The sequence below is a fragment of the Saccopteryx bilineata genome, chromosome 9 (genome assembly GCF_036850765.1).
Source record: "Saccopteryx bilineata isolate mSacBil1 chromosome 9, mSacBil1_pri_phased_curated, whole genome shotgun sequence".
NCBI lineage: Eukaryota > Metazoa > Chordata > Mammalia > Chiroptera > Emballonuridae > Saccopteryx > Saccopteryx bilineata.
In genome coordinates this window covers 94,716,852-94,743,096 of record NC_089498.1, presented here as the reverse complement: position 1 = coordinate 94,743,096, position 26,245 = coordinate 94,716,852, and the positions used below count along the sequence as shown (strand labels likewise).

The following is a 26,245-nucleotide window of genomic DNA, read 5'->3' as shown; positions in this document are numbered from 1 at the left end:
TAGTTTTTTGACTGAGACTTTAGGGTTTTCTGTATACAGTATCATATCATCTGCAAATAATGATAGTTTTACTTCTTCTTTTCCAATTTGGATGCCTTTTATTTCTTTTTCTTGTCTGATTGCTGTGGGTAGGACTTCCAGAACTATGTTGAATAAGAGTGGTAAAGGGGGCACCCCTGCTTTGTTCTTGATCTTGGGGGGTCACTTTTAATTTTTGCCCATTGAGTATGATGTTTGCTGTGGGTTTGTTGTAGATGGCCTTTATCATGTTGAGGTATGCTCCCTGTATTCCCACTTTGCTGAGAGTTTTGATCATAATGGGTGCTGGATTTTATCAAATGCTTTTCCTGCATCTATTTAAATTATCATGTAAAGCCCAGAAATAAAACCACATATATATAGTCAAATAATCTTTGATAAAGGGGCCAACAACACACAATGGAGAAAAGAAAGCCTCTTCAACAAATGGTGTTGGGAAAACTGGAAAGCCACATGCAAAAGAATGAAACTCGACTACAGCCTGTCCCCGTGTACTAAAATTAATTCAAAATGGATCAAAGACCTAAATATAAGACCTGAAACAATGAAGTACATAGAAGAAGACATAGGTACTAAAATCATGGACCTGGGTTTTAAAGAACATTTTATGAACTTGACTCCAATGGCAAGAGAAGTGAAGGCAAAGATAAATGAATGGGACTACATCAGAATTAAAAGTTTTTGCTCAGCAAGAGAAACTGATATCAAAATAAACAGACAGCCAACTATATGGGAACTGATATTTTCAAACGACAGCTCAGATAAGGGCCTAATATCCAAAATTTACAAAGAGCTCATAAAACTCAACAACAAACAAACAATCCAATAAAAAAATGGGAAGAGGACATGAACCGACACTTCTCCCAGGAAGAGATACAAATGGCCAACAGATATATGAAAAGATGCTCAGATTCATTAGTTATTAGAGAAATGCAAATCAAAACTACAATGAGATACCACCTCACTCCTGTTAGATTAGCTATTATCAACAAGACGGGTAATAGCAAATGTTGGAGAGGCTGTGGAGAAAAAGGAACCCTCATTCACTGTTGGTGGGACTGTAAAGTAGTACAACCATTATGGAGGAAAGTATGGTGGTTCCTCAAAAAACTGCAAATAGAACTACCTTATGACCCAGCAATCCCTCTACTGGGTATATAACCCAAAACCTCAGAAACATTGATACGTGAAGACACATGTAGCCCCATGTTCATTGCAGCACTGTTCACAGTGGCCAAGACATGGAAACAACCAAAAAGCCCTTCAATAGAAGACTGGATAAAGAAGATGTGGCACATATACACTATGGAATACTACTCAGCCATAAGAAATGATGACATCAGATCATTTACAGCAAAATGGTGGGATCTTGATAACATTATAAGAAGTGAAATAAGCAAATCAGAAAAAAACAAGAACTACATGATTCCATACATTGGTGGAACATAAAAATGAGACTAAGAGACATGGACAAGAGTGTGGTGGTTACCAGGGGTGGGGGGGGGAGGGAGGACATGGGAGGGAGGGAGGGAGAGAGTTAGGGGGAGGGGGAGGGGCACAGAGAACTAGATAGAGGGTGACGGAGGACAATCTGACTTTGGGCGAGGGGTTTGCAACATAATTTGATGACAAAATAACCTAGACATGTTTTCTTTGAATATATGTACCCTGATTTATTAATGTCATCCCATTACCATTAATAAAAATTTATTTAAAAAAAAATAAATTATCATGTAGTTTTTCTCCTTTTTTTTTATGTGATGAATCACATTGATTGATTTGCAAATATTGTACCAGCCTTGCCTCCCCAGAATAAATCCCACTTGATCATGGTATATGATTTTTCATATATTGCTGGATCCGGTTTGCTAATATTTTGTTGAGGATTTTAGCATCTAAATTCATCAGGGATATTGGCCTATAATTTTCCTTCTTTGTGTTGTCTTTGCCTGGTTTTGGAATCAGAATTATGCTCACTTCATAAAAGGAGTTTGGAAGTCTTACTTCCTTGTGAATTTTTTTAAATTTATTATTATTTTTTTATTTTTCTGAAGTTGGAAACGGGGAAGCAGTCAGACAGACTCCCACATGCACCCGATTGGGATCCACCCGGCATGCCCACCAGGGGGCGATGCTCTGCCCATCTGGGGTGTTGCTCTGTTGCATCCAGAGCCATTCTAGCGCCTGAGGCAGAGGCCATAGAGCCATCCTCAGTGCCCAGGCCAACTTTGCTCCAATGGAGCCTTGGCTGCAGGAGGGGATGAGAGAGACAGAGAGGAAGGAGAGGGGGAGGAGTGGAGAAGCAAATGGGCGCTTCTCCTGTGTGCTCTGGCTGGGGATAGAACCCGGAACTCCTGCACACCAGGCCGACACTCTACCACTGAGCCAACCAGCCAGGGCCTCCTCTTGAATTTTTTGAAGTAGCTTGAGAAGGATAGAAGTTAGTTCTTTGAATCTTTGGTAGAATTCACCAGTGAAGCCATCTGGCCCAGGACTTTTGTTTGTTGGGAGTGTTTTGATAACTGTATTCGATCTCATTTGTTGTAATCAGTCTGTTTAGGTCTTCTGATTCTTCCAGATTGATTTTTAAAAGATTATATGTTTCAAGGAATTTGTCCATTTCACCTAGGTTGTTTAATTTTTTGGCATACAGTTCTTCATAGTATTTTCTTACAATCTTCTGTAGTTCTGTTGTATCAGTTGTTATTTCTCCACTCTCATTTCTAATTTTATTTATTTGAGTCCTCTCTCTTTTTTTCTTGGTGAGTCTGGTTAAAGGTTTATTGATCTTGTTTACCCTTTCAAAGAACCAGCTCTTGGTTTCATCAGGTCTATATTGTTTCTTTAGCCTCTATGTCATTTATTTCCACTCTGATCTTTATTATTTCCTTCCTTCTGCTACCTCTGGGCTTTACTTGCTGTTCTTTTTCTAGTTCTTTTAGATGCAGGATTAGGTTGTTTTTTTGAGCTTTTTCTAGCTTCTTAAGGTATGCCTGTAGTGCTATGAACTTCCCTCTCAGGACTGCTTTTGCTGTGTCCCATAAATCTTGAGTTGTTGTGTGCTCATTATCATTCATTTCTAGGAATTTTTAAATTTCTTCTTTGATCTCATTGTTAACCCATTTGTTATTTAATATCATGCTATTTAGTTTCCATGTGTTTGAGTATTTTTCAGTTTTTCTGTTATGGTTGATTTCTATTTCATGCCATTGTGATCAGAGAAAATACTTGATATGATTTCAATCTTCTTAAATTTGTTGAGACTGCTTTTGTGCTCTAACATGTGGTCTCTCCTAGAGAATGTACCATGAGCACTTGAAAAGAATGTATATTCTGCTGCTTTAGGGTGAAAGGTTCTGAAGATATCTATTTAATCCAGTTGATCTAGTGTGTTCTTTAAGTCTGCTGTTTCTTTGTTAATTTTCTTTTTTGAGGGTCTATCTAGTGATGTTAGTGGGGTATTGAAATCCCCTACTATTATAGTATTGCTGTTGATCTCGCTCTTTATATCCGTCAAAGTCTGCTGTCTATATTTAGGTGCTCCTATGTTAGGTGTGTAGATATTTATAATGGTTATATCTTCCTGTTGGATTGCTCCCTTTATCATTATGTAGTGACCTACTTTACCTCTTACTATAGTCTTTGTTTTAAAGTCCATTTTGTCTGATATAAGTATTGCTACCCCAGCTTTTTTTTTCATTTCCATTGGCATGAAATATTTTTTTCCATTCTTTTACCTTTAGTCTATGTGTATCTTTTGTTTTGAGATGTGTCTCTTGTAGACAGCATATGTATGGGTCCTGTTTTCTTATTTATGCAGCTACCCTATGTCTTTTGATTAGGTCATTTAATCCATTTATATTATTGATATGTAGTTGTTTCTTGTCATTTTATTCTTTAAAGCTATCTTCCTCTCTTACTATATTCTTTCTCCCCTTTGTTCTGCTTACAACAGGCCCCTTAACATTTTTTTGCAGCATTTGTTTGGTTGTAATGAATTCCTTGAGTTTTTTTTTCTGGGAAGCTTTTTATTTCTTCTTCGATTTTAAATGATAGCCTTGCTGGATAAAGTAGTCTTGGTTGTAGGCTCTTGTTCTGCATTACTTTGAATATTTCTTGCCGTTCCTTTCTGACCTCAAATGTTTCTGTTGAGAAGTCAGATGTCATCCTTATGGGGGCTTCTTTGTAGGTGATAGTCTTTTTTTTCTCTAGCAGCTTTTAATATTTTCTCTTAATCTCTTAGCTTTGATATTTTAATTATGATGTGTCTTGGTGTGGATTTCTTTGGGTTTCTCTTTAATGGAATTCTCTGTGCTTCTTGAACTTGTGTGAATTTTTTACTGCATCAATTTAGGGAAATTTCCAGCTATGATTTGATTGAACAAAGTCTCTATCCCTTGTTCTTTCTCTTCTTCTTCAGGAACCCCTGTGATGCGGATGTTATTTCTCTTCATGTTGTCACAGAGCTCTCTTAGAGTTTCCTCAAACTTTTTGAGTCTCTTCTTTTTTCTGCTCTGCTTCCATGCCTTCGTTTATCTTGTCCTCTAACTCACTGATTCGATCCTCAACTTCATCCATCCTGCTTTTAATTCCTTCCATTATGGTCTTCATTTCTGATATTATCTATATATTTGTCATTTCAGACTGATTCTTTTTTATTATTTCAATATCCTTTTTTATACTTGCTATCTCTTTATTTAATTGTTCATTATGATCATCTATTGTTGTTCTAAGATCTTTGAGCATCCTAACAATCATTATTTTAAACTGTGCATCCTTCTCTTTATTTAGTTGTTCGTTATGATCATCTGTTGTTCTAAGATATTTGAGCATCCTAACAATCATTATTTTAAACTCTGCATCCTGTAATTTGTTTATATCTGACTCATTCAATTCCTTTCTTGGGGATTTCTCTTGATTCATTTGGGTTGAATTTTTCTGCCTTCCCATTTTGTCTGTGTATGAGAAGGGTGTGGCCACAGGAGTCCAATGGGTGTAGCCTCTGTGTTCCCTAAGTGTGGTCTGTCTGAAGGCCTGCCACCCCCTCTGCTGCTGCCTCAGGCATTCGAATATGGGCATTGCTGGCGCTGGCCTACTGCGGCAGTCACTGCAGTTTCTGCCTGTCCTCCAAAGGTGGGGCTGTGTTCACATGCCAGGGTTACAAGCCCTGTCCTGCCTCGGCCTTCGCCCCAACCCCTCAGGTGGGGCTGCGCTCTGCGCTGGGGCTGCAAGCCATGGCACCACAGGTAGGGCTTTGCACCTAAGCCCTGCCCATTTCTGGCTTTTGCCCTGCCCCCGCAGGTGGGCCTGTGCTCGCAAGGGCCTCAAGACCTGGCTCCAGGGTTGGGGCTGCACGCCCCTGCTCAGCCACGGCTCTCCGCCAGTTCTCCAGCTTTTGCCTTGCCCTTTCTCTTGCTCACTCTGCCTGCAACTGAGCTGGACCTCTTTGTGCATCCCCTGCGCCCCCACCAGGCAAGACTAAGCTCATGCTGGGCCTCAGTCGTGGATGGCCCGGCTTTTGCCCCCGCTGACAGGACTGTGCTTTCATGTCCAGCCACTGCCCTCAGTGGCGAGCCCTCAGCAGTGTGGGTGGGGGCGCTGCAGCTCAGACCTTAGCACTCAATACTGTATTCCTGATGACTCCCTTCTTCTAAGCAACTCTGCTCTAAGTGCCGTGGGAGAGCTTGTTTGGCTGGTGTCCTGCTTCCCTTTGCTGGTATTGCTGGTTCCAGGGGAAATATTCACTTCAGATTTGCGGTTTGACTCAGTCCAGGGGTTAGGGTGGCTGTCCCTCAAAGTGTTTCTCCCTGTGCCTCCTAGATTATACTCTCTTTCTGCTACTCCAGTCCTCTCCTCTCTCCCCATCCCCTGGAACCCCGGGTGAGTGGTTGTGAAAGAGGTGTTCTGTGCGGTCTCTTTTAGAAGAATCCTGAGTCTGAGAAATCTCTCTCACAAACAGTATCCTGACTTGTTTCCAGCTAAATACTGTCCATATGCCTCTTCTAGGCTCTGGGGCTTTAGGCTGTGGCTTTGTTCCTGGGGCTTAGGACCCTCCCCTCTCTGCTAAACTCACTTCCCGCCACGTGAGTCTCTCCGGGCTGCCATTCGCTCTGGGGAGTGGGGCAGCCCTCTCCGCGTTTCCGCTTTTCCTACCAGTCTCAGTGTGGCTTCTTCAGTGTTCCTTGGTTGAAGAGTCCTCTTAGTTTAGTCCAAATTTGGTTTTTCCAGATGATGGTTCTTAAAATTAAGTTGTAATCCACTTTGGTTCTTGGAGGTGGATGTTAATATGTCTGCCTACTCCATCGCCATCTTGCTGCCCTGTTTTTTTTTTTTCTGCTGTGGCTGCATTTGAGAGTAGTATTGTTAATAATCAAGCAAAAAAAACCCCAAAAAAACAGATAAAAATAAATTTAAAAGTTAAATTAATAAAAAATTAAATTTAAAAATTAAAGAGAACAAGCAAAATAAAAAACAGTAATCAAAAACAAATAAAACAGGCCCTGGCCGGTTGGCTCAGCGGTAGAGCATCGGCCTGGTGTGTGGGGGACCTGGGTTTGATTCCCGGCCAGGACACATAGGAAAAGCGCCCATTTGCTTCACCCCCCCCTTCCTCTCTGTCTCTTTCTTCCCCTCCCGCAACTAAGGCTCCATTGGAGCAAAGATGGCCCGGGCGCTGGGGATGGCTCCTTGGCCTCTGCCCCAGGCGCTAGAGTGGCTCTGGTCGTGGCAGAGCGATGCCCCGGAGGGGCAGAGCATCGCCCCCTGGTGGGCAGAGCGTCGCCCCTGGTGGGCGTGCCGGGTGGATCCCCGTCGGGCGCATGCGGGAGTTTGTCTGACTGTCTCTCCCCGTTTCCAGCTTCAGAAAAATACAAAAAAAAATTAAAAAACAAATAAAACAATAATAAAAATTAAATAACAAAAACAATTAGAAGAAAATAAAATTTTAAAGATTTTTGTCTTTCCAGTAGGTGGTGCTGTGTTACAAGTTTTAGCTATGTAAAATCCCAGGCTGACCTCTACTGAGAAGCTGCTCTTGTGATGGTGGAGGTGGGGATGCAGTTGTGATAATGGCTGGGGTGTGTTGTGAGGGTTTATGGCTTTAGTAATGGAAGTCTCAGGCCTCAGGGTGCTCCTCACTGTGTCCTAACAGAGTAGGGGATCAGACATGGAGCACCTCTGTTTTTCAGCTGTGCAGTATATCTCTGCCACTCTTTGTACCTGTGAGGGGGGAGGAAAGCAGTATTTGGGAGGCTGGGGGGCACACATGTCTTTTTGTGTCTTTGTTTGAGTGGGGGCTGAGGGCTGACCCCTCATTCTGCTGCTTTGGTTCAGTATCACACCAAATTCCCCTAATCTCATTGCTCCTCCCAGCAGATGAAAGCTTATAGAACAGGCCTGTTCCATCTCTGGAGCCCGACTGGGAGTGCTTCTTATCCCTCCCCCCCCCCCCAATTTTTACCCTTCTCGCCTTTAGTGGATAGGATGCGCAGATCTTTAAGGCAAGCCTGCGAGCCTAGCTGGGATTCCTTTGCTGAGTTAGCTGTTAAATTTGTTGAAATTTCAAGGGAAGAGATCGGGGTAGCTCTCATGATGCCATTACTCTGACATCATCTCCCTGCAGATATTTAGGACCTCCCCTTTCTTGATGGTGGCTCCAGAGAGCCAAGTAAACTCATGTGTGAAATAAGCACATGCCTGCTGCCTCTGAACTCAGAGTCACTCTCTCTGGAGCTGGCAGGAGGGTCCCTCCTCCTGAACCTGGGCCTGCCCTTGTGCCTCCCACCCCGGCCCTATGTGGGAGGTGGGAAGCTTGCAAGTCCCCGCTTCTAGGAGAGGGTGATTCACTTCCAACTGTCTGGCTGTAAGCCACTTGTGTCTTTAATTAGAAGGTTTTTGCCTTCCTGCCTGAACAGAGGAGGAGCTGCAAGGAGTCAGAGGTGGCAGGCTGGGTATAAATCTGTCCCCCAAGTTTTCCCAGAAGGGTTGCTGCTTTGTCAAGGTCAGCTCCAGCTGACTTGGGCCAGAGACAAGGCCTGGCAGGTGCAGAAGGCTGGCCCACCCCAGCTCCATCCTCCCTACCCCTTGGGCCTGACCTTGGGAGGTTTCTTGAATTCTCCACCAAGTCAGAAGCCATGGAGGCAGGAGAGAAGTTCCCTGTGCTTCCTGCCCCCCATTTTGCCTGGTAAATTTTGAACAATGGCAGTGCCCAGGCTAGAGCCGAGGCCAGTGAAATCAGAATCATGCCGTGGGGGGCTGGTCAAAGGCCGTTTTTAAAACTTCCTAGGTGCTTCTGGTATGCAGCCACAGCTGAGAGGCACTGGCAAGGTGAAACCAATGCTCCTTACCTGCAAGCTAAACCTCTCAAAGGGACAAGCATGTGCCGAACATGTCCAGCTCGGCCCAGCAGGCCTGGGCTGGAACTCGAGGTCCTGCATCCTGCATTTTAGCAGTCAATCAGGTGATGGTGCTGCTGGTTGGGGAAGTTTTAGGAGAGGAATTAAAACTCCAGAGAAGAGTCAGTCTTGATTCAGAATGTGCACCGTGGAAAAGTCTCCAGTGATACTGCAGGTCTGGGACACATTTATTAATCTTTGAAGGACCTGGCTTTCTGGGGCCTTTGGGAGCCTGTGTGTCAAGAGCAACCCAGCACTTCTGTGTCCTGGGTATGCCCCATGGCCTGTGGGGGGCACTGAGCAGTCAGGGCAGTAGAGTCGGCTCCTCGGGGAGTGGTGATTCTGTGTCTAGTTCACAGCATTTTCCAAAGAGGTCTCATTTAGTCCTCCCAGCAGATCTCTGAGGTAGGGTGCCTTGTGCCCATGGCACAGATGAAGAAAATCAGACTCTGAAGGGTTGATGATTCTGATGATCAGGCCTTTGGCTGCCTTTGCTGCCATCCTGGCATTGGTGCTGTATCGCTGTGTGACCTGGGGCCCTTCGCCTCTGTGCCGTGTCCTCAGTTGCAGCATGCAGAGAATGGCTTCTTGTAGGGAAAGCTGCTGTGTTAGGCTTGCTCGCTGGTTTTCCAGTTGTAAACACTTTGCATGATTAGTGCATGAGCATGTGGCAGAAAGACGTGTGTGTATAGCCTATGTAAGACTACGAGTGCTTTTCTTCGGTGTGGACCACTCGTCCACCACCGCAGGGGTTGGTTTTCCTGATTGCTGGCCTACCACCCTGATAAGTGGTTTTCCCAGGTGCATTTGCTCTCCTGTCTATGCGAGAATCCCATAAACGGAAGTGCTCCCATGCCTTTCGATTCTGCGATTCTTCTGTGGTCTGCCAGAAGCCAAGGTCAACCCACCTGGCCTCGACCACTGGATTGTACTTCTCGTGTAGGGTCTTCGTGAAGATTGAGGATATGATTCAGCTTGTGATGTTGTCACTGGAGGTGGCTGTGAAGCACTCAGTCTTAGCTACTGTGTTCTTAGGGTTGCTCTTGTTGTGTGTTCCCTCCCAACAGGGAGCCCAGATTTCCTGTTCTGCTCTGAGTGGCCCTTTTCTGAGCAGGGGGCCACGTGGGGGTAAGATCACCCATGTGTGTGACCAGAAGCTGTGATTTCTTCTCTTGCTGGGTCATCAGTGCAAGAACAGAAAGGACCACAGGGCTGGGTGTGGTGGCCAGCGGGGCTGCCAGAGGGCTCAGCAGGGGTAGTCCTGTTATCCCCATTAACAGCTGGGGAAATTGAGGCTGGTGAGAATTGTTCAGGAACAAGTTGCTGGTTTGTGATAGAGCTGGGATTCATACCCGAGGCAACCCTAAATTACTGCCCAGGAGGACCCGCTCAGGGGACCTGCCTCCTTTCATTTGTTCCTGAGCCTGGTGCTTATGGCCAGGTGAGGTTGGGCTTTCCTGGGGACTGAGGTGGGGCAAGGAAAGGTCTCTGGGGGTCCCTGGTACTCATGGTGCTCTGTGCGCAGAGGAGGGGAGAGGAGTGACATATGGGCAGGACATCTGGTCAGAAAGGTCTGCCCGAGGCCTCTGTGGGTTCTACCCATCCCCAGGGGAATTCCAGCCCTGGCCTCAGAGCCAATCCTCATAAGTGGCCTGTTGGATGAACACCATGCCCACGTCCACAGGCCCAGCCCTGGGGCCCCTGCCTCTTTGATATGCCTTTAACAAAGTGCTAATTTCAAAACTGAGCCTCTTTATACTAAAACAACAGTTGTTTAAAAAGTGACAAAACTATATGTGATGTTTAGAAAAGTTACCAAATAGTTTACAAATGTTTGGAACAGAAAGTGAATGTCGCCTCTTCCTTGCTGGAAGCTTTGTAGTCAGTGTGGCTGTGGGTGGCCAGATGTTTTCTGTGCATTTATGTACACGTTAAGGACTCTTCTAGTGATGTTATTTAAAATGACAAACATGGAATTTTGTGCAGTTGGGGAGTTCAGTTGTGGGTCGCTGGCCCAGCTGCAGCAGGAGGGGCCACTTGCCCTAAGCAGAAGAGATGAGTGTGTGGGGTGCTGCACGGGCAGTGTGTGGGTTACCTGTGAGCTGGTGCCCAGCACAGAACTCAGCACCCTGGCCTCCTGCTAAGCTCAAACCCCATTGTGGGCAGCAGGGGTGTGGGGATGAGTCTCCAGGCTGGCTCCCCACTGGCTCAGTCCCTTCAGCACTGGGATGGGTCTCCCTGCAGGCTGAACCAGCATAGCCTACAGGGACTGTGAGTGTGAGTGTCGTGGATGTTAGAGTGCTCCTCCCTCACCACCTCCTGACCAGAGCAGCCTGCAGCCTCCACAGCAGGAGAGGCCAGTGGCTCAAAAAATGCCCACTCTGATGAAGAAGTTAGGGGTCAGGATGTCCAGCTGACAGAGGATATCATGCTTGGTCACCTTTGAAACTAGAACTCCGTGATCTTGGGGAAGGAGCCCGCAGCACATGGGTGTCCAGTGAGGTGCTGGGGCTCAGGTGGCCCGGGAGCCAGTGAAGGCGCAGCAGAGCAACTGAGGGTGTGGATGTGCCTGGGAAGCCCAACTGGGCCATTTCACTTCACAAATGGTTACTGAGCATCATGGGCCAGGCTCCAGCTGGGCAGGAGGATGTAAAGGCCATTTCTAACCACATGCATCAGTAGTCTAGGGATTAACCCAAGGAAGCTTCCTGGAGATAGTGACACCTGTACTGGACTTGGAAACCCTCGAATTTCCTCAGCCAATTTCTTTCCCACTGAGTTTCTTTTTCAACATCTAAAGAATGCAGGGTTTGCTCAGATCAGTGATTCTCTGCCTACACGGCATCAGGACCCCAGGAGGATTGGTAGAGTTCAGACAGAGGGCCAGCCTTGGGTTTCTGACACAGCAGGGTCCAAGCGTGTGCAGAGTGGTGTGTTCTGAGTCTTAGCCCCTGTCTGGGAGAGAAGCAGCACCGAGTATGGGCTGTGGATATTCCAATCCTTCCTTTTCACAGGAACTTGCCTTGATCTCTTGCCCTCCTTGCAAAGGATTTCCAGAGGATTCTAAGATGCCTCTAGATGTTTGGCCAGGAGGCTCAGTTGATGTACTTTGGGATGGAGTCTGTTCTCATTGTGCCCTCCTTGGAGGACAGCAGCCCCGGGATCTCTCATGGCAGTAAAATAATCATGGCTACATTTTTCTCTGCACAGTGGAGAAACTGAGGCCAGGATGGCTTAGAGCAGGGGTCGTCAACCTTTTTATACCTACCGCCCACTTTTGTATCTCTGTTAGTAGTAAAATTTTCTAACCGCCCACCAGTTCCACAGTAATGGTGATTTATAAAGTAGGGAAGTAACTTTACTTTATAAAATCTATAAAGCAGAGTTACAGCAAGTTAAAGCATATAATAATAATTACTTACCAAGTACTTTATGTGGGATTTTCGCTAAATTTGGCAGAATAAATCTTTATAAAACAACTTACTATAGTTAAATCTATCTTTTTATTTATACTTTGGTTGCTCTGCTACCACCCACCATGAAAGCTGGAACGCCCACTAGTGGGCAGTAGGGACCAGGCTGACTACCACTGGCCTAGAGTCTTGCCCTGGTTGGGTCAGAGAGCAGGCTAGGGCTGGGACAGCGGCATCAACGGCAAGCACTGAGGGTCAAGGAGCCCAGGGAGGGGGTGTGCACTTTCCATCCTTCTAAACATGAGGAGGTGCCCAGACCAGCAAGGGAGGGGCATGTGGCTGCCTGAGGAGGCTGGCTCTGGGGCAGGGCATCTGCTTGCCAGTAACAGGAGAGGGCATAGCCTGGCTGTGCCCTGCCCAGTCAGGGAGGCCTATCTCCTCCACTCTAACTCAGCCCACCTGCCCCCCAAGGGTGGGACTGTCTGGAGTAAGGGGGAGGGGTGGGGGGGTCAGGCCACACCAGGCCAGCAAGAGGGAGCACTAGCTTTGGAGGCCTGAGGCTGGCAAATCCCCATGCAGCCCCTACCAGGTGCGCTGGCTGCCTTAGGCAATGAGGAACTAGTGGGTCATAGGGCTGCAGACTGCCAGGCTGCACAAGCACTTCCAGCACAGGCACTGCTGCAGTGCGAGGTGGGAACCCTCTGCTCCCATGACACAGCCCGAGGGTGGGGGCAGCCTTAGCCCGGACACACCCCATCCCCAGACATCTGCGTCTAACAGGCATCTCAAATTCAACATGCCTGACAAGTTCCAGGTGTCTCCTCGAACCCCACCCCTCATGCCTTCCCCAGGCAGATCAGTCACACGGGCCAGAGACCATCCTTGACGTTCTCCAAAATCAGCCCCTCTCCCCTCCTCCGCTGCTGCTACCATGCTGGCGGCGAGGCTAGGCTTCAGTTCTTGAGTTCAGCAAAGAAAACATTTCAGAGTTAAGAACTCAAGTTATAAGAGAAAGTTTAGAGTTTATTTAGAGAGTTATAGAGGTAGTAGAAGGGCCCTTGCAGCTCAGGAGCAAGAGGTGACACCCCGGGGGGGCAACAGGGGGAAGCAGAGGGGGAAGGGAATCATGCAGGCGTGCTCCTGAGAGGTCTTTCCTCTTTTTTAATTTTGCTTTTCTATGATTTATTTATTTGAGAGTGAGAGTGATAGAGAGAAGGGCGGGGGAGGAGCAGGAAGCATCAACTCCCATACATGCCTTGGCCAGGCAAACCTGGGGTTTTGAACTGGATACCTCAGTGTTCCAGGTCGACACTTTAACCGCTGCGCCACCACAGGTCAGGTGAGGTCCTTCCTCTTGAGAGTTTTAAAGGCTGAGAGTTAGGGGTGGTCTTAGGGCAGGTCCTCAATAGAATATTCTCAGCTTTATGCTGATATACCCAAATGATATATATTCCTCTGACTTCTCTGTTCTTGGGTGTGGATGGCACAAATCACACTAATTGGGTTTCTGTTTTCCATCTCTTGTGAGTAGGATGATTTAAGCTCCCTCTGGTTGGGGAGGAGACATGTAAACCATTTCATCTTCAGTGTCCTTGTTTAGGGAACCTGGGGTTTTGTGATTTACTAGATGGCTGTAAACTGCTTGGCCATTTAATTATCTGCCTCAGTTTCCCTATGCCACTTGTCTTGGTTTCCTGATCTGAGCAAGGTCTCCCTGAGTTATGGCAAAACCCATCACCTGGTCTCCACATCACAGCCAAGGTGGCCTTCCCCCTGAGTCAGGTCACTGCTGTAAGGTCACTGCTGTACTCAGGGCTCCCACACTTCCTGTTGTAGAGAAACACGTGCCACACTCTGGCCCCTGGGGGTCAGCCTGCCTGTTAGTTTCAGACCACTCTCCCTGCTCATCCCTCAGCATACAGTGGCCTCAGAGCCATGGCATCTGCTGTCCCTTGTACCTAGAACATTTCTTTCTTTTCCTAGAGAGCTGCCACGCCAACGCCATCACCTGTTCAATGCCACCTACCCAAGGCTGCCTTGACCCATCCCTCACCTCATGTGCTCAAGCTCTCCTCCTGGCATTGTATTTCTCCATATTTTTTTTTTCTCCCAGTGTGATATAATCCCAGGAGGCAGGGCTCTGTGTGTCCCAGTGCCTGGAAGGAGGCATGGTGTGCATGGATAGGTAATGAAGAAACAGTTATCAGACACCTAGCGGTGGCAGGCCTGCCCACACCAGCTGATGTCTTAATAGCACACCACTCACACCATGAGGCCAGGAGGAGGACCCGGGGGAGACTCCTGGGATGTCTCACAGCCTTGTTCCTCTCTCATAGGAAACTATGCCCCAGACATCCGTCATCTTCTCCAGTATACTTGGGCCCAGTTGTAGTGGACTGGTGCAGCCCAGCATGGGGGAGTGTGGAGGCGTGGCCAGCGGCTCCGGGGATCTCATTTTCCAGGATGGACGCCTCATCTCTGGGACCCTGGAGGCCTTGATGGAGCACCTGGTCCCCACAGTGGACCATTACCCTGATGTGAGTGCCTGGGCCTTGAGAAAGTGGGGACTGGTGGGGGAGATCTGGGCTCCAGGGGTAACTGCTTCTGGGTTGGGGAGGGAGGATCAGGGGAGAGGTATGACTTCCCTGTGGCCTCCAAAAAGGGGAAGAGAGCCCTGGTGGCACAAGCAAGCGATACAAGTTATGGGCGGGGCCCTGGGGGATGAAGAGGAGTCTAAAGGGCCAGGCCCAGTTTTGGGATTCAGCCAGTTCACACAGGTTCGGCAGAACCAATACCTAACTTTTTGTTGAGTTTTGCGAACCACTTATTAAAATGGCACTTGTAGTCAGGGTTCTCTCTAAGGTGGGTGCCTGGGCAGTCGCCCAATGTGGAAATCACAAATTTACATTCCTTACTCTTTTTTAATGTTCATCTGTGCAACAGTATATTCTAAGCGTCCATAGTCCATAGTAATGTACATTGTGTCCATTGGTGAAAAAATTGCAAGTGAGGATGCCAATCAGGAAGCAGTATGGAAATATCTTAACAGTTTTATTGTTTGTTTTGTCAAGTATTATTTAATGTTTTTCATTAATATCTTAAAGCTCTTTCTTACGGCCCTGGCCAGTTGGCTCAGTGGTAGAACGTTGGCCGGGCGTGTGGAAGTCCCGGGTTCGATTCCCAGCCAGGGCACACAGGAGAAGCGACTGCTTCTCCACCCCTCCCCCTTTCCTTTCTCTCTCTTTTCCCCTCTTGCAGCCAAGGCTCCATTGGCTCCATGGCCTCCGCCTCAGGTGCTAGAATGACTCTGGTTGCAACAGAGCAACGCCCCAGATGGGCAGAGCATCGCCCCCTGGTGGGCTTGCCGGGTGGATCCCGGTTGGGTGCATGAGGGAGTCTGTCTCTGTCTCCTCACTTCTCACTTCAGAAAAATACAAAAAATAAAACAAAACTCTTTCTTATAATCTAGTTCTATGTACCTCTTTTATTATTTTTATTTAAGTATTAAATGCATGAAATAATAAATACCTTTCTTTAATACTTAAAGTGGTCGTTAGGGCAGAGAACTGGTTGTTAAATTATTTGAATCCCACCACTGGGGTGAAGTAAACCACGCAGAAACCATGGCTGCCGCCTTGTGACGTTGGGCTTGGGAGCCAGCAGGGCCAGATAGAGCAGCAGCGTGGGGCCTACACCAGGCTTGACCTCATGTCACCCTCTCTCCCTCTTCTTCCTTTCTTCAGAGAACATACATTTTCACATTTCTCTTGAGCTCCCGAGTCTTCATGTCCCCTCATGACCTGCTGGTCCGTGTGGGGCAGATCTCCGTGGAGCAGAGGCAGCAGCTGGAGGCCAGGTCTGAGAAGGTAAAGGTGTGCTGACTGGAGGCTGCCCCTGTCACCCTTGCTCCAGGAGAAGCATGCTCAGAGCCAGCAGGCAGCACAGGGTCTGGCTGAGCTTGGCCTGAGGCCCTCCCTGAGGCGGGCAGGTTTGCTTATTTCTGGCCCCCTGGCATACCTGGGGTGTGGCTCACCTCCCAGAATGCGGAAGTAACTGCTGCTGGTGAGCATTCACCCCCCCCCCAAGAAAGGGCCCCAGTGGACTGCTCTGCCAGCTCTCCTGACCAGTGCCAGGACCCTCAAAACGGAGCCCTGGCTACATCTGAAGGAAATAACAGCAAAGCCTGGGATGCCCATGCAGTGGACTCTGGCCAGAAACAGTGGCAATGGGATTGTGGGGCCGGCTGGGAGAGGCTCTGCCAGGCATGGGGAACTGTCACTAAAGGACCAGCTAGAGCTAGGGCAGCCAGAGTCAGGTAGGCTAGAGGTAGCAGAGGCTTGGGAAGATGCAGGGCTGGGGTACATTGGGTCCTCTGGGAGCCTGGCCCCGAGGGCAGTTTTGGCCATCAGTAGGTGGAGTGGCCCAGTTTGGGAAGGCAGGGCAGGTGATCAGGGAGGGCAAGAAGTGGTGGTGGCAGCACAGGAGGTGCCAGGGGCAGAGGTGGTGGTGGTTCCATGTGGGCATTTCAGGGGGATACTTCAGCCAAACACCTGGCACTACCTCCTCTCCTCTCCTGGAGCCACAGCAGGGTGCCAGGACCATCTTTAATGACACAAAATGGGGAGGAAGCTGCCTCCATGGGTCTGTGTTCCTCCCCAGCACTTGCTAACCTGCTTTACCTGAGGGGGCAGTCAAGAGCCTCTCATTTACTGTAAGTGAATTTGCTAGCTTTTCATTGCATTCTTGTTGATGGGTAACTACAGCAAACAAAACTAGCTTTTTATGCCATGGCAGTGATGAGGCAAGTTTTTAAAAATGAATTTACTTAAGTGAAAAAGAATGCTGACTTATGGGTGTCAACTGATGGTTGTTGGCACCAATTTAATGCCAACAAGAATCCCCAATTTGGGGGTTCGTGGGGAAAGAAACTATTCAGTGCAAGCAACTCAATTGTATAGAACAGCTGAGAACAGTTCAGAAGTGATGAGCTCAATTATGAAGCAGCACACCTATGAGGCAGCCATGACACAGCTGTGAGGCAGCTCTGGGGTGCTTTGGCCAGCTGTCTGGTGCTTCAGATCCAGCCAGGAAACCAGTCTTTACTGGGAAGGGAAGGCATATCCTCCTAAGCAGGTGTGGAGCTGATTTACATAGAGAAGCTCCTGTCCAGGTTGGCCCATCCTCATGCAAATGAGGACTCCAAATCCTTACAATCTGATTGGTTCAAAAAAATGTCAGAATGGAGCTGCTCTGACTGGTGGGTGAAGATGCTATAGCTGAGCAGCCCTGATTGGGTAGAGAATGCATCAGTTCTATTGGCTGAAATACAATTCCAGGAACTCCTTTATAAGGGCTGGCTCAAATGGCAGAAGCATACTGCAGGCAGGCAGATCAGTGTAGGTTTCTCCCTGAAGCATGGCTTGGGTGAGAGATCCCTGTGTAGAAATGGCTGCTAAGCTGTTTTTTAAAATCTGAGCCCAGTTAGCTAAGCAGGGGTCCTTCTTGAGCCCAGTTAGCTAAGCAGGGGTCTATCTTCTTTCTCAGGGTCTGCAAGGGAGTATGAAACAAAGCAGGTATGACAAAACTGCAGGTGGACCAGCTAGGGGTCATTCCTGCACCAGCACAGGGGTCCTGGGGGGTTTGGTATACCACTTGTCATCTTGTCACTCATTCTGGTGAGTCAAGCCTCACTCTGTGCCCTACCACCCCAGGCCATGCTGAAGTCTTTCTCAGCCAAGATTGCGCAGCTGCTGAAGGAATGGACAGAGGCCTTCCCCTATGATTTCCAGGATGAGAAGGCCATGGCCGAACTGAAGGCCATCACCCACCAGATCATGCAGTGTGATGAGGTGAGGTCCTCCTGCAACTCTGATGGAGCTCCTTGGTGTGTGAGTGTGTGTGTGTGTGTGTGTGTGTGTGTATGTGTGTGAGGGGTTCCTTAGGGATAGCTCTGTATGTGGTACCCTTTCCTATAACTCCCCCAGGAGGACAGCTGGGGGACTCCCTTTGGTCATTTCTCTCATGTTAGCAGCACAGACTAGACTCCGCTCTGCATGTGGGAGACATTGAGCAGGGAGAAGACCTTGGCCTGAGGACATGGAATGAGCTCTGGCCTCACCTTCACTGGGGCTCTGGGTGGGTAGAGTGGGGGCCTAGAGAGAAGAGCCTGTCAACCTTTCCTGGTTCCCAGCCTGCTTGTGCCTTCAGTGGAGATGGAACCTGGGAGGGCGACAGGGAGCTTGGGCTGGCTGCACCGTGACAAAGATGGTGCTCCATGTGCTCAGCAGTGCCGGTCTGCCCAGAGGATCAAAGAGCCTAGGGAGAGCTTTGGCAGGAAGGACTAGGTCTGCCCCCAACCAGGGAGGGAAGGCTGCTGGCTGTAGAAGAAGCCCTCTGAATGCCTTCTTCCCTCTTGCTATGGGACAGCCCTGAGAAGTAGCTTTGCTGGCCACCTTTGCTTCCAGTGAAGTTGGTTTTCAGGCTGTCCTCTCTGGTCCTCAGATCTCATTCTCATAGAACAGCCTGCTAAGCCACCCTCTCTGGAAGGCTTCAGAGGAGCCTGCACTGTACCCCTCTCTGTCAAGCTTAAATGCTGATGGCAGGTTTGAAAGACCTAGAGTTTGAAGTCAGGCATGTCTGTGGAGAGGTGATGGTCCTGCCAGAGGTAGTGGTTTTGCTACTGGCCCACACTGACACCTCGGTTGCTCCTGACCCAACAGGAGAATGGTACGGTGAAGAAGGCCATTGCCCAAATGATGCAGAGCCTGCTGCTGTCCCTGGCTGCCCGGAGCCAACTCCAGGAGCTTCGGGAGAAGCTCCGCACACCAGCTGTGGACAAAGGGCCCATCCTCAAGGGCAAGCCGCCAGCTACTCAGAAAGATATCCTGGCCCTATGCTGTGACCCCCTAGTGCTGGCCCAGCAGCTGACTCATATCGAACTGGTCAGTGGTGCAGTGTGCCTGCCCAGGATGGGGCTGGGAGCCTCTACTCATGCTCATGCTGGGTCCTGGCACCTTTCTCAGTATAAGCACTGCAGGATTTCTCTCGCTGGGCAGACTGGGGTATCAGGGGAAGCCTGCTTTCCAGCTGATCACTGCCTCTGGCTGGTGTGTGTCCACTTAAACAGCAGGTTTCTCTGTTCCTGATGCTTGGGTCCTAGGAAGCACAGCATCCCTGTGTTAATGGGAGGGGACAGGGTATTGAGGACTGAAGTGGCCTCAGGGTGGAAGATCAGCCAGGGAGGAGGTAAGGGGCTTTGAAAAGAAGAGCCATTTTCCTTACTCTGTCAGCTTATCCTGCTTCTTCCCTGGGCTGGGAATGTCCCCTGTACTGGGAAGCCACTGCCCTGGGGCTTCTACCTCCCTCCCTTGAGGCCTTGTTCCCTCCCTTTCTGGGGAGGGCCTTCCAGACCTGTGGGGTACATTTGGGGGCCTTGGCAGGACCTGCCCACTGGCTGGGTGCTCTGATCAAGGAGGGGCTCTTGAGCACACCTGCAGGCGAATCCTGACTGCTGCTCCAAACATATCCTCCACCCAAGTGTGGGGCCTGCCCAGGACTTATCACTTCTGCACTGTCTCCTGTCCCAGGAGAGGGTCAGCAGCATTCACCCCCAGGACCTGATGCAGATCATCACCCACATGGACTCTCGGGATAAGCACAGGGTGAGGAGCTGGAGGATGGGCCTGGCACCTAAACCCATGGATGGTGGGTGTGGACCCCACCCAGCACACCTGAGCATCTCTGTTATCTGATTTCACGACCCCCTGGATGTGGGTCTGGCCTTCCGGCACCTGCTCCAGGGGGTCAGCAGAAGGCTACAGAGGGTGATGCATGCTGGGAGGGGGCCCAACATTCCCAGGGACTTGGGCAGCCAGCCTGGACTCTAAGACTAGCCCTGGGCTTCCTAGAGACCCAAGCTAGCCAAAGGACCTGTCCAGTTGCCCCCGTACACTTTGTTTCCTCCTGTGGCCGAGGTTCCCGTTCCTCCATTTGGGGGCAGGGCAGGGCAGGGCAGGGCTGGACAACACCCACTGGCAGCATTCTTGGGCTTCCTGTGACTTGCTTTGTCCTCCCCAGTGCCGAGGGGACCTGACCAAGACCCACAGCCTGGAGGCCTATGATAACTGGTTCAACTGTCTCAGCATGCTAGTGGCCACGGAGGTGTGCCGGGTAAGCGCTGCTGGTGGACACAGGCAGGGCGACACCATCTCCTCCCCAGTCTCATGGTGCTGCCTGAGACACTCAGATGTGAAACTCAAGAGTGGAGATGAGAAGCCTCCATTGCCAGAGCCTTGGCAGTGCTGACCCCGTCCCCATCTGCGGAGTGCACCCTGTGCCCAGTACAATCTGTGAGCTCATTCAGGGGCCCTCCGTCCTCTCTGCCTGCCCTCCTGTCCTCTGCCTGACATTGGAGATGCCTCAGCTGCGTGCCCCCCCCCTGCAGCCTGCCAGTACCCCCACCATGGCTCCAACAGCTCTGTGGGCCCCTGCGTAGCTCCACCAGGTTCCCTCCAGGGCCTGGTGTAGGGGAACCCTTGTGGGGCTCACACGGAAGCTGCCGGCCGCCTCTAGGTTGTGAAGAAGAAGCACAGGACCCGCATGCTGGAGTTCTTCATTGACGTGGCCCGGGAGTGCTTCAACATCGGGAACTTCAACTCCATGATGGCCATCATCTGTGAGTGCCTGGGCCTGGGGCTTCCCACCAGCTTCTGTCACCCGACCCCCATCCTGACCCTGCCCGCCATCCTCTGCCCTCTGCAGCTGGCATGAACCTCAGTCCTGTGGCTCGGCTAAAGAAAACATGGTCCAAAGTTAAGACGGCCAAGTTCGACATGTTGGAGGTAGGCACCCAGCCTCACCCTGTGTTGGCCTGAGGAGGGCGGGCCTCCCCTCCCACTGTGCCCCTTGCCAGGACCTGCTGTCCACAGTGCTGGCTGGTGTTGGGCTGTGCAGCCTGCCTGACCTGGTCATGCTGGAAGGCCAGATGTTTGAACTCTCCTCAGCCCTGACTTTCGTCATCAGGCTTCGCCTAGAGCAAGCTCTGGGGAGTAGTCGGTAGAGAGTTGACAAAGGCGGGCTCACAAGTCCTGCACTGGTTGCTGCTGACTGAACAGCAATGGGACCTGACCCTGGCCCAACTTTCCGTGGCACTAGGTCATCTGGGTGGTCCTGAGGCTGACAGGGGAGTTCCTGTGTAGCCTTGCCCAGATATGTTTGATGACAAAATCCATTTTTTTTGCAACATGTGTCTGTGGAGCTGGTCAGTTTTGGGAGGTGTTGGTCTAAGCAGAGGAATGAGGGAAGGTTTTGAGAGGAAGGAGACCAGGCTCAGCAGAGCAGGGACACTCAGCTACGTCAGACCAAACCCGCAAGGCTGGGGCCTGTGCTAAGCATGGCGCCCCTGGCTCTATGGAAGGAAGGCCTTTTCTGGGTGACAGCCTGAGTGGCTCAGAGAGGACACATCACGCCCCTCACCTGGTTTTCTGCTCTGCCCACCATGTGTGGCTCCCTACCTTCTGTACACAGCACCACATGGACCCATCTAGCAACTTCTGCAACTACCGCACGGCCCTCCAGGGGGCCACCCAGAGGTCCCAGATGGCTAACAGCAGCCGGGAGAAGATTGTTATTCCTGTGTTCAACCTCTTCGTTAAAGACATCTACTTCCTGCACAAAATTCACGCCACCCATCTGCCCAATGGGCATATCAACTTCAAGGTGAGCTCTGCCCCACAGCAATCTGAGGGGAGGGGCCAGGCCAGGAGAGGAGCACAGGGCAGGGGACTCCTTCAGGGCTGGGCAAGCAGCAAGACCATGCCCTGTGGCAAAAGGTCTTTAGGACTGATGGTTCCAAGGTGGGTCATACTATTTGATCTTGAGGTGTAAGGTTGGCCCTACCCTCCTGGGTGGGTGATCTGGTTATAGGGCTCGGAACCACAGGGAACATACATTCCTCCCAGGACACTGGTCCCAACACTGACCCCACGTGGAAACAAAGGAGCCACCTCTGGGGGTGTGGGAATCAGGAAAGCTTCAGGCAGGAGGGACAGAAGCAGGGAGGAGGAGGCAACAGAATTCCAGATGGAAGTGGAGACCTGTCTGGCCAAGGGCAGGAGGGTAGGACAAAGGTGACAGGGGTGGCGTAGGGGAGCTAGGTGGTTCAGTGTTCACCTCACACAGGTAAGGGGTGGGAGTTACGTATTCCCACCCAGGACCCAGAGTGAGATCGCAGTGTCCTGGGTAGTGGTACTTTGCTGGCTGACATGCCTGCTTCAGCCTTGGGTCACAGATGGGGCCCTATTGGGGTCCCTGAGCTGACGGGGGGGAGACAAAGACTGCTGCCATCACGATGGCCCAAGTCGAGGGCGGGAAAGTATGTCCTGGAACACCTGCTGGCTCTGACAAGTGCTTCCATGGCCATGAAGCCAGCTGGGCAGGGCCACTGTCTTGTTGCTGGGACCAGGGGCTGAGCAGCAGACCCCAGAATACACAGCCCTATCACTCACCAGTCTTCTAGCTTAAGGTGGCAAGTGAACACCCAGCTTGTTCTGTGGCTCTTCAGAAATTCTGGGAGATCTCCAGACAGATCCACGAGTTCAGGACATGGACACAGGTGGAGTGTCCCTTTGAAAAGGACAAGAAGGTTCAGAGTTACCTGCTTACGGCACCCATCTACAGTGAGGAAGGTGAGGCCGCCCCCATGTAGTCCACGTCCCCAGACTCCCCTCACCCAGGGCCTCATGTTACACAGGGAAGCTCAACTGACGGGGAGTTTGTGAGAGTGGGGTGTGGGCAGTTCACATGAAAGATAGAGTCAAAAGGAGACCAGACCCCAAGTCCTCCTGAGAGAGCCAGGCAGCTTCTCAGTCACAGGGAGCCCAGGGCCTAATGAGGCTGGAACCGCACACAGCAACGTGTGGACGAGCCCAGGCCAGAGGGCACTGTTCCCTTGGTCCGGGAGTTCCTTGCTAGCCTAGCTGTGCCCTGGAGTGAGGGTGAGAAGGGATACCTGACCCGGTGGTGGGCTGACTGCACATGGACACAGTGCTGAGGGCCCTGTGTCTCCCAGCGCTCTTCATCGCCTCCTTTGAGAATGAAGGTCCCGAAAACCACATGGAAAAGGACAGCTGGAAGACCCTGAGGTAGGGGTGAGAGGGGCCAGCCTGGGAGTCCCCCAGACCAGCTCTACGTGAGAAAGGGGGAGAACTAAGTCCATCCTTCCAAAAGGCAGCCCGGGGAAAGCAGGGACCCCGGTGCAGCTCCCTCTGGGAAGGAGGCCGGGGCCTGGGGGCTGACTGTGGCCGCTGGTTCCTGGAAAGCGGGCCTCTCCCGATAGCTGGGCCTGCAGTCTGCGTGCTCACACTGACTGCGGTGCCCTGTCGACCTCTAGGACCACTCTCCTCAACAGAGCCTGAAGGTGTGGAGGCGGCTGCAGACGTGGATGAAGCACACACATGGACCAAGCTTTAATCTTGACCTGGGTTGAGACGAGGTGGCCTCACTGGTTGGGGTCAATTTTGTATATAACTTTTACCGGGGGAAAATGGTAATTATTTCATGCATCAGCCTTTGGCACAGAGTTTTGTTTGTTTATTTTAAGTAACAGGGCAGTGCCCTGGTTCGGGGAGGGTGGGGAAAGAGTGTCACGGGAGATGGCATCCATGATAAAATCTTGGTCTTAATGAAATGTAGATTTTTATTTTCTACTTTTGATTATATTCACATCTTATGAAAAAATATATAAAAAAACCCAACCAAAACCAATGTGTACCCTGCCTGCTTGGAAGCCCTTCCAGCCAGTGTCTGTCGGGCTAGTGCCTTAGGGGGCTGGGGGCCGCCTCCTGCCACTCTGGCTGTGTGCTGTAGGAGGCGCTGTGCCAGCTCCCCTTGGACTGCAGGCACCTGCCCACAAAGCCTGCGCCAGGGAGGCCCAGGTTCCAGTAAGGCTTCGGGAGGCAGGAGGTCTCCTGTGCACACTACTGGAGGCAAACTGCAGAGTGCAGGCTTTCCCAAGTTCACATTTTTCTTTTCCTTTGTCAGGGATCTATGGGGTTGAGAGGGGCCACGGGACACCTGGCAGCACATTTTTCTGTTGGAATATGTCTGGTAAATCATCAGCTGCATTCTAGGAATACAGAAAACCTAAAATGATGTAAGGCAGGGGCAGTTTTCCAGGCTGTCACTGAGAGACACACTTAGCTGTAATGAAGAGCAAACTAAATAGACTTAGGGTGGGGACAGTTAAGCCATTTTTGAAACCCAACCACCAAGTGGAAAGAACCACGCATGAACCAGTGTCCAGTGGACAGCTGCCTCCTCCCCTAATTGCATCTGAGACAGGAAACCAGCCAGGCCAGCACCTGCCGGAGCCCTGTGCACACACAGCTGCCTGTCCCTTGGAGGTGTTTTCCACCCCCAAACTCAAGGAGCACACTCCATTCCTGACTTCCTCATTGTGGGATGGCGACGTCCAGCTACCTGGGAAGTGGGAGGTGGGCCCTCCATGCTGACTCCACCTTCCTCACAGTGGGCTTGCACTGCTGTGCACCCCGTCTCCTTGGATGCCTCCAGTGGGCCCCACGAGGTATTTCCCACAGCACCTGGGAGGCCCGGAGATGTGCGGACGCGGCCTCAGGACGGAGGTGTCTGGTGATACGAGGTGCTGTGGACGTCACCGTTAGCTCTAGGTGGAGCAAGAATATTTACACTGTATTGTCACAGTGTTTTTGTACTTTTCAGATGTTTCAGATAGTACATATTGTATACTGATAGTACATAATGCTTTATGTATTTGAGATAAAGGCTTAAAACTTGAGAGTATATATTTGGAATATGCTGTTAGGACATCTTCTGTACCTGTGCCAAGGAACTTTTCCATCATGCACACATCACTGGGTCCTCATACCTGGCATATTGTGTTTGCCACCTCATCTTCCCAGTTGGATACATTTCCTAACTATGATGTTTTGGTATTTTTCGAAGAACTGTAAGTGTAGAGCTGTACTGTGACGCAGCATGTCAGTTGTTGAGTGACTGGACACACTTGCATCAATAAAGAACATGTTGCTCCCCTACGTGCCTGCTCTGTGCGCAGCCAGTGAGACTGCACAGCCCGGTGCTGGTGGCCGGCAAGACTGCCGGACCCACCACGGTTTTTTAGGAGTAGCTGTCATCCACATGACACATTTTGACAAAGGGCTTTTCAGATAAATAATGCAAAACAAAAATTATTCAGGTGGCCTGTTCCTGTCCTGCTTTCCTCAAAGTATGATCCCAAAAGATGTTAAAAGCTGCTTGTGTGACATGGTCATGCAAGTTTGGGAACCCCAACTTAAACAGGATTGTAAAGGTTGCTCTACTGCAGGACACATCAGAACTAACTATTTGTGAGCACTGTGGGTCTCTCCTGGGGTGGGGGAAATGGGGTACCTGCTGGCATCTTTCTGAAGAGCAGTTTGCAGGACGCAGTTCTAGAAGGGGCTCTTTCTGTTATAATGAGTTACATTCAAGAGCACTAAAGAAAAGGGATTTAGGAAGGGCACACGAGAGGCTGCAGAATTAAAAGAAAAAGAAGAGACTAGAACGGAAGCCAAACTCCCACCTGCTTCTTCCCAGCCTGTCTCACCAAACCTTACCCTACTCCTTAGAGCCAGCTCAGCCCATTTCCTGTCACACCCACCAGACTAGCACTGCCTAACAGGGGACTTCCTGTAGAGAGGGCTTGTTCTGCAGCTGCACTGTCCAGGCTAATAGCTATTAGTTACATACAGGTACTGGGCACTGAGACGTAGTCAGGCCAGCTGTGGTTGCATGTTTAAATAGCATCAGACAGCACTGGACAGAAGGCTGCCTCCTTCCCCCAGGGCCTCTGGAGTGGACAGCACACAATAGGTGCTCAGGTTTTTGGAGCAAATGAGGACACCTACAAGTATAAGTTTTGGATAAATGATACCACTTATTAAGTCTTTAAATTCAATGGCATCCTTAATTTCTTGATAAAGTTAATTTTGGAAGTCTCTTCCTGTTTCGTCTGAGAATGGACAGCTCATTTGGGTCTGTCTTGGACACGGAGCTTGAGCTGCAAGTGGACAGTGAGCTTGCTTGGCTGGAGCTCTCCCGCTCACCCCTAGGGCAGTCCCTCCAGGCCATGCTCTGGGTGTGGGTCCCAGACCAGCAGGAGCGGCACTGGGACCTTTCTGGAATTGATGCTCAGGCCCACTGTACACCTGCTGAGTGGGAAACGGGGACTCAGGCAAGCCTGAGGAGTTCTTCCAGCAGGTGAGGCTCTATAGGAACTAGCTCCTGCTCACCCTCACAGCCCACTTCTCCTGGGTACCCTATCTCTCTGGCACAGTACACTCAACACGCCACAGTCTGTACCTCCTTGTTCCCACACACACT

General features: G+C 50.2%; 1 protein-coding gene across 4 annotated transcripts in view; it reads left to right on the top strand.

Annotated features, from left to right (window-relative positions):
- RASGEF1A (RasGEF domain family member 1A) overlaps positions 1–24,910 on the top strand; it is a 79,713-nt gene extending 54,803 nt beyond the window's left edge. For 2 of the 4 annotated variants that reach the window (XM_066243698.1, XM_066243699.1), the window contains exons 2-13: positions 14,182–14,382; positions 15,589–15,711; positions 17,557–17,694; positions 18,565–18,786; positions 19,432–19,506; positions 19,922–20,014; positions 20,417–20,519; positions 20,606–20,685; positions 21,371–21,562; positions 22,407–22,530; positions 22,914–22,986; positions 23,235–24,910. In XM_066243698.1, the coding sequence (XP_066099795.1) occupies positions 14,188–14,382; positions 15,589–15,711; positions 17,557–17,694; positions 18,565–18,786; positions 19,432–19,506; positions 19,922–20,014; positions 20,417–20,519; positions 20,606–20,685; positions 21,371–21,562; positions 22,407–22,530; positions 22,914–22,986; positions 23,235–23,259 (1,443 nt within the window). In that variant the 5' untranslated portion in view covers positions 14,182–14,187 and the 3' untranslated portion in view covers positions 23,260–24,910. Of the gene's footprint in view, positions 1–14,181; positions 14,383–15,588; positions 15,712–17,556; positions 17,695–18,564; positions 18,787–19,431; positions 19,507–19,921; positions 20,015–20,416; positions 20,520–20,605; positions 20,686–21,370; positions 21,563–22,361; positions 22,531–22,913; positions 22,987–23,234 lie in introns of all 4 variants that reach the window. The other 2 variants (XM_066243696.1, XM_066243697.1) reach the window with 1 other exon arrangement.
- Positions 24,911–26,245: the final 1,335 nt, after the last annotated feature.